This window comes from Stenella coeruleoalba (assembly GCF_951394435.1).
Source record: "Stenella coeruleoalba genome assembly, chromosome: 4".
Taxonomy (NCBI): Eukaryota; Metazoa; Chordata; class Mammalia; order Artiodactyla; family Delphinidae; genus Stenella; species Stenella coeruleoalba.
This window is the reverse complement of record NC_137149.1, coordinates 110,193,559-110,206,342: the sequence shown is the minus strand read 5'-3', so window position 1 is coordinate 110,206,342 and position 12,784 is coordinate 110,193,559. Positions and strand designations below refer to the sequence as shown.

At 44.3% G+C, this 12,784-nt stretch overlaps 1 protein-coding gene across 2 annotated transcripts in view; it reads left to right on the top strand.

The window, feature by feature from the left end:
• The first annotated feature begins 897 nt into the window (after positions 1 to 897).
• HPSE (heparanase) overlaps positions 898 to 12,784 on the top strand; it is a 34,005-nt gene continuing 22,118 nt past the window's right edge. For both annotated transcript variants that reach the window (XM_079920336.1, XM_079920335.1), the window contains exons 1-2: positions 898 to 1,214; positions 12,228 to 12,373. In XM_079920336.1, the coding sequence (XP_079776462.1) occupies positions 991 to 1,214; positions 12,228 to 12,373 (370 nt within the window). In that variant the 5' untranslated portion in view covers positions 898 to 990. The remainder of the gene's footprint in view (positions 1,215 to 12,227; positions 12,374 to 12,784) is intronic.

Genomic DNA, 12,784 nt, shown 5'->3' with positions numbered 1-12,784 from the left:
CTGACCCTTGGACATGTTAATGTCTCAGAGCTTGGGTCCTCACCTGTAAAATGAGGATAATGCCCACTTGTCAGCGCTGTGGGAGTGAAAGAGAATACAAGGTAAAGCACCTCCTGCGGTATCAGGCATGTAGTAAGCCCGAAGTGCATGGCGCTTGGTGTAATTACATACCAATGTAGGCATCAAAGGGAAACTGAAGAAAAGTTTGGCCAACAGCTAAAGGTAAATGTATGGAGGGGAAACTTGGCAAAGTCCCCAAATTCAAGGGACAGTCGTTACCCCACACTTGTATGGAGGCTGTATGTCCCGAGTTTCAGATATTGGGACACCTAATACTTTAAGGCTCTGCTAAATACTGTTTTCATGAGAAATTGATAAGAAATATTTGGAGTTAATCTCTTTCTAGGTGTATGTTAGCCAATGCTCAGATTTTTATCCTGGCAAAAGATGCCTGGGAAACAGCAGTCCTGCCAGAGGACACATAGTTAATCAGATTTTGGCAAGCTCAAGGAACAGGCAAGTGTTCAGAAGCCAGATGAGAAGGGAAGCGATAAATGCTCACTGGAGGCTTTAGTTGAGGTCAGAAGACCAGGCGCCACAGGCGAGGACCTGGAAGAGGGCACCACTGGCGTTCTCACCAGCGCTCACCGGACATTGTGCTTCAGGAAGCCGATCCGGGATGCCCAGCGCTCCTCCCCGGGAGCTCCCTCCCCAGGCCTCCCGGGCGCTTGGATCCTAGCCACGTCCTCACCCTTTAAATAGGTGTGGCTGGTTTCTTAAGTGGACGTGACCACCGCCGAGGGGAAAGCGCGCAAGGAGGTGGGAGCGAGCGGGGAGGCGGGGCGGGTGGAGAGGGAGCAGTGGGAGGGGTGAGGAGTGAGAGGGCGGCGGAAAGGAGAGAAGGACGCTGTGGCCGGGCAGGAGGAAGTGCGCCGGGTCTCGACGGTCGCTGCGCACCCCTGGCGGGTGGGGCCGCCAGGTGAGCCCGAGATGCTGCTGAGCTGGAAGCCCGGACTGCCGCTGCGGCTGCTGCTGCTCCTGGGGCCGCTGTGTCCCTGCTCCCCGGGCGCCCTGGCGGAACTCGCGCCAGCTGAGGACGTCGTGGTGCTGGTTTTCTCCACCGAGCGGCCAGTGCATCTGGTGAGTCCCGCGTTCCTGTCCTTCACCATCGACGCCAATCTGGCCACGGACCCGCGGTTCCTCACCTTCCTGGGGTAAGTGCGGGCCTGCGGGCCCTTGTCCTCTCTCCTGCCCTGCTGACATCACGCCCGCCCTCCCGGCCGCTCTCTTCTCTATACTCTGGGACCTTCTCATCTCTCTCTCTCTCTCTCTCTCTTTTTCTCCCCAGCCCACACCCTGCAGGTCCCCCAACCCTTGTTTTCTGCCTTCATTCATTCAGCAAGTGTTGCCTGAGTGCCAACTAAAGGCCAGGTATTAGGGGAAACTGAGGAAAGAAACTTCCCATCTGCCCCAGAAACTCGCCGGAAGGAGGGGGCCCGGCAAGTGCACCTGGAGGGCTTTGAGCATTTGAATTTGCTGCACCTTGTAGGACAAGTAACACTGTGCGCCAGGCTTCAGTCTCTTAAACTCTGTTAGTAAGGTTAAAGGAAAAAAACAACTTTTTCCTTGGGGGAGGGGTGGGGGAAGGAAAAGGCCACAAAGGAGAATAAGCTTACTTATTCTATAATAAGACTTTTAAAGAGCAGTTTTACGTTCACAGCAAAATTGAGCACAAGGTACACAGATTTCCCATACTACGCTCTTTAAAAAATTTTTTAATATCACATCAGTGAGACCTGGAAGACTATTTCAGTGACTTACAGAGCCTTAATAAAAAGCTCTCTCTCCAAGAGATGTGCAAGATGTGGCGCTGCTTTACTAGCTGTAATTTTTTTTCTCACTTGAGAAAGACTGAGCCTAGTGCAGGTTCACTGGCCCCTGCCCATGAGTGCAGGCTGATTCCAAGATAGGGCGCCACAGGGACAGACCCAGGTCATCTAGGCCACTCATCTAGGTCATGAGAGCCTCCAGAGATGACCATACCTCAACCAGCACAAACAACTCGAATCCTGCCATTGCCAAACACCTACAGGCTGGGCTTTCTGTGCCCACACCTTCAGCTGCTATTGCTAATTTCAGTCACTTCCTTTGCAAATAAAAGCAGATAGTCTAAGGTTGCGAGATTGGCAGTGAGACCAGCCTTGGTTCCCAGCTCTGTCCAAACCGGTGGCTTGGTTTTTACAGGTTGCTTGGCAGCTCCAAGCCTCGATTTCTTCAACTGTAGAATGGAACTTCTAAAACCTTCCTGTAGAATTGCTATGAGCATTGGATGAGATAATAAATAAGCACTTAGTGTTTGACAGTGCTCAAAATTTGTTAATTGCTTCTTCCTGGAAATTGGTGAGTATTTGCTAACAATTCATCAGTTCTCTGTGCATTTCTTTCAATGGTAGTTAACCTCTATCTTTCCCCATGTGGCAAGAAAGGAAGAATTTCCTGGTGGAAAGGAGTTCCCACTTTTTCCCCTTTCCCTTATGGAAAGTGAGCTGATATCAGGCAGAAGCTGGCTGAGAGACAGAAGGATTATTCTGGTGAAACACTGAACTAGAGGGCTCCATATCTGAGGACCCCAGGCCTAGCTTGGGATGGGGGTGGGGGGTGGTGGTGATAGGGGAAGAGAGGGTGTGAGGTGCCTTACTGCAAACAGAAAGATTAAGTAAATGACCATTTATTGAATGTGAGAAGTACTTCACGTACTTCTTGAAATGTGAGAACTTAAGCCCTTTTCTGCTGCTGCAGCCAGCATATACCCTACCCCTCCCCAAGGAGGAGAGTTTGGGTATCCCTTCCTGGAGACACAAGTCCAAAATAAAAAACCTACAGTATGACTTTTGTGGTCCAGGCCTGATCACCCTGCAGGCAAGCTAACCAACTTGATAGCAATGCTCCCCATCCCCAAACACACACAGAACTTCCATTCTTCTGAAACACATCTCTTAATTTCCCATAGCACTCTTTCTTCCCCCCTGGTCTCCACCTTTTTGTTAAAGGCTGGAGGATAATGAAACCAAAAAAGCATGGCATGCAATCAATAAGACTGTTTGTTTACAAAACACAATGTATTCCTGTTCATATGGGCTTCTCTCCAGGGCTGGCTCCTGACCCCTCCAGGTCCCTTCCCTGAGCAGAAGCTGTTTTCCATGCCTACTCCCCAGAGGCATCCACACAGTTCTCATCTGAGACCTTAAGGACTGCAGCTCAAAGAGGAATGAGCTCCCTCCCCTTCTCACCTGAGACGGAGCTTCTGAATTAGGGTTTGAGGGTCCATCTCCCCAGGATGGCTGTCACAGTGCCCAAAGTGACCTGGCCATCTCAGAAGACAGAATATTTAGCTTCCATCTCAAAAGACAACACAGGGCTTATCATCTATCACAGGAGCGGAGAGTCAGATGGGCATTGTTGTATTTCAGTTCCTCAAGAGTGAAGCTGCTTGTGTGAAGATGGCAAGAGCTGAGCAGATGAAAGCTGAAGTACTAAGAAGGGAAGGATTATAAAAATAGCTGGCACTAATTGAACCGCCGTCATAGGCCAGGCCCTGTTCTAAGCATCTCCTAGGCACTAATTCATTTAGTCCTTGCTACAAAACTGTGAGGTCAGTACTGTTATCATCCCCATTTTTAAAATGAAGAGATTGAGGCCTAGGGAGATTCAACAACTTGCCCATGGTCAGCCAACTATGACATGAAGGAACAGAATTTGAAGCCAGATGCTAATTGTAGACACACGAGTACACAAAAAGAAAATAAAGTAGTTCATATTTTTTAAAGGCAGCAGAGGAGGAATGGTAGAAAAAGATTGTCTGGAAATAAATTGAGACACTGATGTAATGAAAAGAAGCACTGTCTTGAGAACAGGAGAATCATGGCCCATATCGCTACGGTACTTCAAAAGAGGCCTAAGCAAATTCAGTCAGATGGCACGGTTCTGGTTTCCCATGGTGGCAAACAGATGTGTTTTGGGTTTGTTTTTTTTTTCCCCCACATTTGCAGTTAAAGAACATGGAGTACACAGAACTTAAATGCCAATGGTAGAACAATCTAGAATCAGAAAGGAGCATCTTTTCAGTTTGCCCTCTTCCTGGAGGTAACTCATCAACCCAGTCAAAAACTTCCTAAACCCAACTACATGCAGAGCTCCCAAGGGGCCCTGGCCCTCAAAGATGGGAGGACAGAGACCAGCAGGGCTAAACAGAAATAGAATGTGGGCCTCATGAGTAGGCCACATAATGTAATTTAAAGTTTTCTAGTAGCCATATTAAAAAAGGGAAAACAGAAACAGGTAAAATTAATTTTAATAATATATTTTACTAAACACAAAATATCCAAATTACTATCATTCAACATGTAATCAACACAAAATATTAATCAGATATTTTACATTCTTTTTCAAACCAAGTCTTCAAAGTCTGGTGTATGTTTTATATTCCCAGCACATCTCAGTTCAGACTAGGCACATTTCAAGCTGCATGTGGTTACTGCCTTGGCAGTGCAGCCACATTTCAATACAAGCACTGTTCACTAATTCAAGGTAAAAATTAGAGCGCCGAGTCAGTGGTAGAAATCACAGAGCAAAAACGGTGATGCTACACAGTGATCGCAGTGATAATGCAGCTGTGCTTGCATTTCATAAGGATTTGCCTATTTTATTTCAGCAAAGTTCATCCCTTCTTGCCAATTTGATAAATATTTATTATTAATAACTTTCAGTAATCAGATTCCTGCATCTTCATGGACAAAGTTGCTTTCCATATTAGAAAAGCACTTATTATCAATGTCAAATGCATGTTTTGATAAGCAATGTTGGAAATAACCTCAGGCCCTCTTTGTGCCTGTTGCTGAGAGAAAGAACCACAGCCAGAGAAACAGAAAACTGAGAACAATCAACAAGCCATAGGCTCATAGTTTCTGACCCCTGAGACTCTGCGCTTCCCCCTGGTTGAGCAGCGCTCACTGTTTCCTTCCTCCACAAAGTCTTTCATTGTGCAGCCTAGAGCCCTTTGCAATGGTAACCCTGCTCCATTTTCCCTGGAGAATATTCTGGCCTCCTCTTTGCCCTAGCTAAAACTTGGCTCTTCTTTTGAAGACCCAAGTGGAGAAGTAGACGCAACTACTTCTCTGAAGTAGCCCTTTGGAGTAGAAGCTGTGCATTCTCCCACACTGCAGCCCTCCCCCATTCCCCAGTGTAGCTTCTAGATAATTGCCCACTGGTTTGAACTCCAGATTGCTGTGGTTCAAATCCCCATTGGCTTGTTACCTTGGGCAAATTACCTAGCCTGCTTTTGTTCAGGTTCCTTGTCTGTAAAATGAGGGTAATAATGACACCTACCTCTTTGGGTTGTTTGGGCATTAAGTGAAATAATCTATGCAAAGTGTGTAAAACACTCAGTTTGGATAACTTGATGCCTGCTAGAGATGACTGTCCTGATCCAGGGTGAGGTTTGCTATCTCCACGTCTGGCTCTCCTCCTACGCTCCTTGCGACCGAACTCTGCTCCCCTCTTATTCACTCCTCATTATTGACTGAAGATCCACATCCATCTCACAGTCTCCTCTGCACTCCCACGTCCCACCATCATCCTAGATGAATTCAAGTCCACTTGAATACTGTCTCTCAGTTTCCTCACACCCACGTTTTCTAATAATCTTCACTCAGTGTTTTACTGGAGCCAGTTTCCACCAGCTGGTGAAATGTGTGCATTTCTTCGCAACTCCATATTCAGTGACATCAACACCATTATCTTGAAATCAGCCTTGATGGGAATATTTACACCATGGAAATTGGCAAATGCAAAAAACAGGGCACTTTTCTGGGGGCGGCGGGCAGCTTCCTAGAACACACCATTTCACTCCATTTCAACCACCTGATGCCATGGCCATGCCTTGACTCTTTCCATCACTAAGAACCTTTCAACATCTGAAATCTTAAAATCTCCAATTCTTGGACTGTACTCCTTACCCTCTTAGCTTTTTTTTACTTTGTGGATCCCACCACAACTATTTTTTAAGTACCTCCACTGAACAGCCTCTTCCTTTTACTTCTTCCATATCTGATTTGGGCTTCTTGATTTATCACATGAATCATTTTTATGATAATATTCCCCAAACTCCTGCCCCATTTTTCTTCTTGCTAAAACCCAAACCTAGCTTAGTCTAACTATATTTTCCCTCTTTGGAATCTATAAGGTGGCCATAAAGTCTGGAAATGGAAAATATTATCTAATCATGTACTGTCATACATATTAATAAGCCACTTATAGGTATTTGCCTCTGCTTCCAGTCTTAGTGGCCACCCTGCATAGCAGGGCTGTTACGCTCTTGGGGGCAGAGGGGAATCTCCCAGTGACATGGATTGATGTCGTGCTGTAAATTCCTGGCCTCCAGACTTACTTGGCCTTTAATGCTACTCCTTAACACTCCTTTTCTGGCCTCTCTCGTTCTCCACTTCCTTCAAAACTCTGATCCCACTTGCACTTCATCACTCTTAGTCTATGACCACATTTCTCTTTCCCAAAGAAAATGAAGTCGCTAGATAGGAACTTCCTTTTCTTCCTGCAGTCGATCCTGCAGACAGCATGGCTACCTCTAGCTTTTTTCCTTTCTCTCTTCTCAGCCCAGTTCTTCTAGGTCTGCTGTGGATCCTGTCCCCTCCCCAAGGACTTTGCTCTAGCAATCATCTAGAGAGATTCTTCTCTCTCCAGTATCTTTAACCTCTCCCTTTTTGTTGGATCCTTCTTCTCAGCATAGAAACATCCTCAAGTCTTTCCCATCTCAAATACCTCCCAGCACGTGTGTCTCTGCATTCACCACCCTCTTTCTCCTCTCCTTTGCAGCCTTTCTTACTAACCATGCCTTCCTTAGTCCATCCTCATGATGTCCCCATCATCGTGTCATAAAATCAATCTCTCCCACATCATCAGTGACCTTTTATTGTGAAATCCAATGACTACCTTTCAATCCTTATCTTATTTGTCTCTATTATGGGTTGAATGTCTGGGTGTCCCCTCCAAATTCATATGCTGAAGTCCTAACCCCTGGTACCTCAGTCTGTGACCTTATTTGGAAATAGTGTCATTACAGACATAACTAGTTAAGAATTGGTCAGAATGGAATGGAGTGGGCCCCAATCCTATATGACTGATGAGCTTATAAAAAGGGGAAATTTGGAGACAGACATACACAGAGAACACCCTGTGCAGATTGGAGTTACACTGCTACAAGGAACTACCCGAAGTTGGGAAAAAGGCCTGGAGCAGATCTTCCCCCAGCACCTGCAGAGGGAGTATGGCCTTGCCAACACCTTGATTTCAGACTTCTAGCCTCCAGAACTATAAGACAATAAATTTCCACTGTTTAAGCCACTCAGTTTGTGGTACTTTGTTACTACAGCCCTAGCAAACCAATACAGTTTCCCAGAAGCATTTGACAAGGTTGACAATGGAAACACTCATCCCTGTGTCACTTCCATTTCTGGGGATTTCCCCAATCTCTCTAACAGTTCTTCTCCACCTCTTCTTCTAGCTTATCTTCAGTGTTGATGTTCCTCAGACTTCTGACCTAGGCCTTCTTTTTTACTTCACATAATCTGAGTGGTTTCACCCACTTCCGTGGCTTGAATTACTGTTCATGCAGTGGTGTGCCAGAAAATGTTTCACGACTGGCTCTCTGGGAGGAGAGGAGACTGATTTATGTTTTTTTCTGATTTCTGTAGTATAAATATCCCCACCATGGCTGACTTCAAACTGCCAACAGTTTAACAGCTGGTTCTCAGAACGAAACAGTTGGCTCTCACAAGCTGGTACGAGTCAGTGCAGGGTGGCTCCAACTCATCTCTGCTTTTGTGTCAGAGATAAGCAACTTATTTTTACACTTAAGGTAAAATAAAAATACCTGCAGACGTTTCTTTCCCCTAACAAACTGTTCCAGAAATGGAATATCTGCAGCTGCTTTTACGTGTTCTTTTGTTATTTCCACGTCGTTGTGGTGGCAGTGCTGATGCCAGTGGATTTTCCCCCCTTTCTTTTCACTGTATATGATAGAAATACTGTACCTTTGATCAATTTTGTTTTTATGAAAAGTTTGCAGCTGTTTTAAATCTGGTTTTTGTCAGAGGGCATCAAAATTGTATCTCAAAACAAGAAAATATTCCATTACAAAGGAGACAAAAAAGTCCTTCATACCAATACTTTGAAACATGTGATTTCCTTTACTTGGCAGGAGCCGTAGCACTGGGTTTTAATTTTGTTCAGAAAACAGTCTTTGTCTGGACCCACTTGCCCTTTCATCAGGCTGGACTTAACTGTTCATTCACTTGACGAATATTTATTAAGCACCAGCTGTGGGCCAGGTACTTATCTAGGTGCTGAGGAGATTCTGATGAGCCATACAGAGTCCCTGCTTTCACAGAGCTTAGCTCAGGGGTGGGGATAGATAGTAAACCAAATCAACAAAAAAGGAAGCTAATTTCAGAGAGTGGTGAACGCTGTGAAGGACATAAAGGCAGGGTAATGTGGTCGAGAGTGACCCGAGGTGGTACAGTCATGCCTTCTGGGAATCAGGCTCTGATCCTCAGGCATCTGAGCAAGGTCGTGCACAGACACACATCTTGTGATACCACAGCTCCTTCCTGCTGCTCACTTACCCTTCCTTTCCCAGACAGCGCCAGTCTCTCCTGTCTCAATTACTTACAGATACCAGTTACACACATCTAAATGAGCTTCCTCTATCATCAAACACAATCAAAATCAAAATCGAGGACCAGAATCGGTGCCTGGACAAAAGCAGTGGAACAGGGCCATCCCAGAGTGACTCTGGGAAAGTTCCTTGTATCAGTTTTAGGGCCACATCTCTGCACCTGTGGGCTAGGGATTCACTAGTCACTGACTTCTAGACTGAGGACTCTCCATTCTACACCTCGCCTTTATGTGTCTTCTGAGCTCCAGGCACACGTGGCCAAGGGCCTAATGGCAATGTTTTTTGGCTTTTACTGGCATCTCAAATTCTACAGCACTGTGCCCTGCCCCCATCTTCCTCCCTATCTCCAGTCTATCACCTATTCTTCATCTCAGCAAATGATATTACCATCTTCCAGATGCTTCCCAGGGGTGATCTTGGACTCTTCTCCAACATCCAGTTAAACACCAAATCTAGTATTTGTGTCTCCACATGTATCTTGAATTTATCCCTCTCTTCATCCCCACTGTTTTTACCTTACCTCAGCCCATCACTTTCTGTCTACATTAATGTGACCACAGTCTTGGTCCTTCTATTCAGTTATTTACACTGAAGCCTGAGATTCTTTTCTAAAATAAAAGTCTGGTGCGGGCACTCCACTGCTTTAAATCCTTCCATGGCTCCCCACTGCCTTGATATAAAATTGGAGCTCCTGGACATGGTGGCTTACAAGCCCTCCATGATATGGTCCTGCTTGCCTCTCCAGTCTATCTTCTCCCAGCACCTTACTGTCCCCAATCTCTAGGCTCTCGCCACACCTGTCAGCTCTTCGGTGGTGCCATATTCCCTTCTTCTACCTCTGTTGTTTGCACAGACTTTTCTCTACACCTGGAACACTTTCTTCAATCCCACCTCACTATCTTCGATCTGGATAAAATTTTTTCCTTTTGAACATCTAACAGTGAAGACGCTTGCCCCTGGAAAACCTCTAACCACCTCCTACCTCTAGGACAAAGTCTGGGTTAAGATCCAGACTTTGTATGTTCTGATAGCATTGTTTTAGAATTGCCTATTTACTTGTTTTTATATATATATATATATATATATATATATATATATATAATCACTGGACTATAAATTATATGAGAACAGCAGCTGCCTGTGGCTTTTTTGCCATTGTAGCCCCAGCAACTAACATAATGCCTGACACAGAGTGCGCCTACAATGAATACTTATTGAATAAATTAATGGATGACTATGTCTCCTTTAAGTAACTCTTGTTTTTTTCACCTATTCTTAAAATGACAGAAACACACACACACACAGAGTCACCTTGTACGAATTAAAATATTATGTGCTTATTGGGCTTCCCTGGTGGCGCAATGGTTGAGAGTCTGCCTGCTGATGCAGGGGATGCGAGTTCGTGCCCAGGTCCGGGAAGATCCCACATGCCCCGGAGCGGCTGGGCCCTTGAGCCATGGCCGCTGAGCCTGCGCGTCTGGAGCCTGTGCTCCGCAACAGGAGAGGCCACAACAGTGAGAGGCCCGCGTACCACAAAAAAAAAAATTATGTGTTTATAGAAAATGTGAAAAATACATAAAAGCAATAAGAAAGAGTCTACCATCCATTTCACCACATAATTATGACTCCTGTTATCTCCTTCTATATATATATTATTTTCATTGTTGAAATCATACTATGTCTACAGGTTGTTCCTTTAATAGTAAAAGTTGTGGTTATTTAAAGTGTAGAGTTCCCTGGCATTAAGTGTATTCACATTGTTGTGCAGCCATCACCACCAGCCATCTTAGAACTTTTTCATGTTCCCAAACTGAAACTCTGTACCCATTAAACAATAATGTGCTATTCCCCCTTCCTACAGTTTATTTATTTATTCTTTTGGCCATGCTTGAAGCATATGGGATCTTAGTGCCCCAACCAGGGATTGAACCCGTGCCCCCTCCATTGGAATCTTAACCACTGAATCACCAGGGAAGTCCATACAGTTTAGTTTTATTTGGGTTCATAGCATAGTGGAAATGGCTTTCTTCTGAATCCTTACTCAGTTCAAGCGAACATTCCCATTTATCTTCAAGAGGTTCTGAGGATTTCCTGGCAGATGCCATCCTTCCCAGAGTTCTTTGGTGCTGTCAGGTAGTTCAGTCAATTCCATGTTGATAACATCCCTGAAGTCTCACTTTGTGCTACGTCTCCTCATGCCAGGACCCACAATAGGTTCAGGGGCCCTCGAAAATGTTTTAATATATAATGTTAACATATTTGTCTTTCCATGAATATCATCACAAAATATAATTAAAAGAATTTTTTTATGGTGGAAGAGGTTCATGAAGGCAAAAGTGCCTAGGTAGTACTGTAAATGCTTTCATGTTACAAACAAAAAAAAATGGTGAGGAGGAATCACTGAAGTTTTTAACGCAAGACACTTATCCTTTGGTCAATTTCCACCTTTTAATTTCTCTTTCCTAAGCAAAAATAAAGAAATCTTACAGAAATTTTACATAGCACTATGTATAGTTAAAGCAGGAGCATGCATTGAAATTTTAAATTTTAGGTCCTGTCTTCAGTTCCTAAGATGTCAAGAAATACTGTCAATTAGATAGTCCTCCTGGCATGATTTTCCAATTTGAAATAAACCCAAATGTAAACTAATTAACTGGGCCATTTTGAGAATGCACAGCATTGGTTCCATGTGTTTTAAGAGCTTTCCAGAGAGCACTGAAGCCAGGATCACATATGTGAGGCTTCAGAAATACATGGCAAGTGTCCCCGTTACCTGGGTCTTCTGTTTTTTTAGTTTTGTTCACTTAAATATTCATGACATCTTCATCTCTCTGAGAGAAGGAATTATAAATCATTCTAATTCCATTCTATAGCATTCTGTACCATTCTGAGTGCATAATAGGCACCTATCAGGAGCATTTTGGGCTTGATGACATACGCATTTAGAATTGCTTGAATTGGAAGTGTCCTAGGTGGGTAGGAATTAGAATCTTACATCGTTCTAAGTCATTTGACTTAAATTTAAAAGGAAGGTTTTCCTTGGGGTGGAGGTGGGGCTTGGTTAAGGAGATGAAGAGGACTCCCAATCATTTATGAACTTCTCTGGGAACATAAATTTTTGAAGACAATCTATTTTTCAAAGAAACAGAGTCATCATTCCACTCTCTCACCTCTTTTCCTCCATGAATCACAAAAGGTTATGAATTTTTTGAAAGTACTGAACATTATCCTGCTTGTCAAGTTGAAATATAAGCTCTTGCCCGAGTCAGAGCTCCAAGTTTTCTCAGGTGCCTAGAAGAGCAGTCTTGCAATTAGGAAGATTCCAATTGAGACGATGTCCCTGTTAGAGCGATATTTCTCCCTCCAGGGCCTGTACAGCTATTAGGAAATGGGTCCACCAAGAGAGAAGGGAGTAAATCTGTTTGACTGCATTGTCTTGGAAAAAATAATTTTAATTTCTTGCTTGTCTTTATAACAGTTCTTCAAAGCTTCGTACCTTGGCCAGAGGTTTGTCTCCCGCATACCTGAGATTTGGTGGCACGAAGACGGACTTTCTCATTTTTGATCCCAAGAAGGAACCAACCTTTGAAGAGAGAAGTTACTGGCAATCTCAAGTCAACCAGGGTGAAACTTTAAAGATTAACCATATATCTGAGTTAACTTGATAACTTGAGTCACTCGTGGGCATTCTCAGAGGAGAGCTATTGCTCACATCTAACAATTAATAAGAGATGAAGGGCTCCCAGCGGACCCGTGGAGGCACCTATACAAAAAGAGGAAGCGGTGGGCAGGTTTCCTCCTCCTGATGTTTTCATGAATGTGAGACATTGGGGCAGGGGGGATGGTGTGCTGGACACAACATTGGGGCAGGGGAGAGTTAATTGTGGTGTAAACAGAACAATGATTGTAGCTAAAAGGACAGAGCTGCCTAGAGGGGCCTGTGGGTAGAAATGCACCAAAACAAAAAGAGTATTTCCTGCTCAAGACACAGCACTGATCAAGACCCATTTATTCCAAAAAATGTGGATGAAAGGT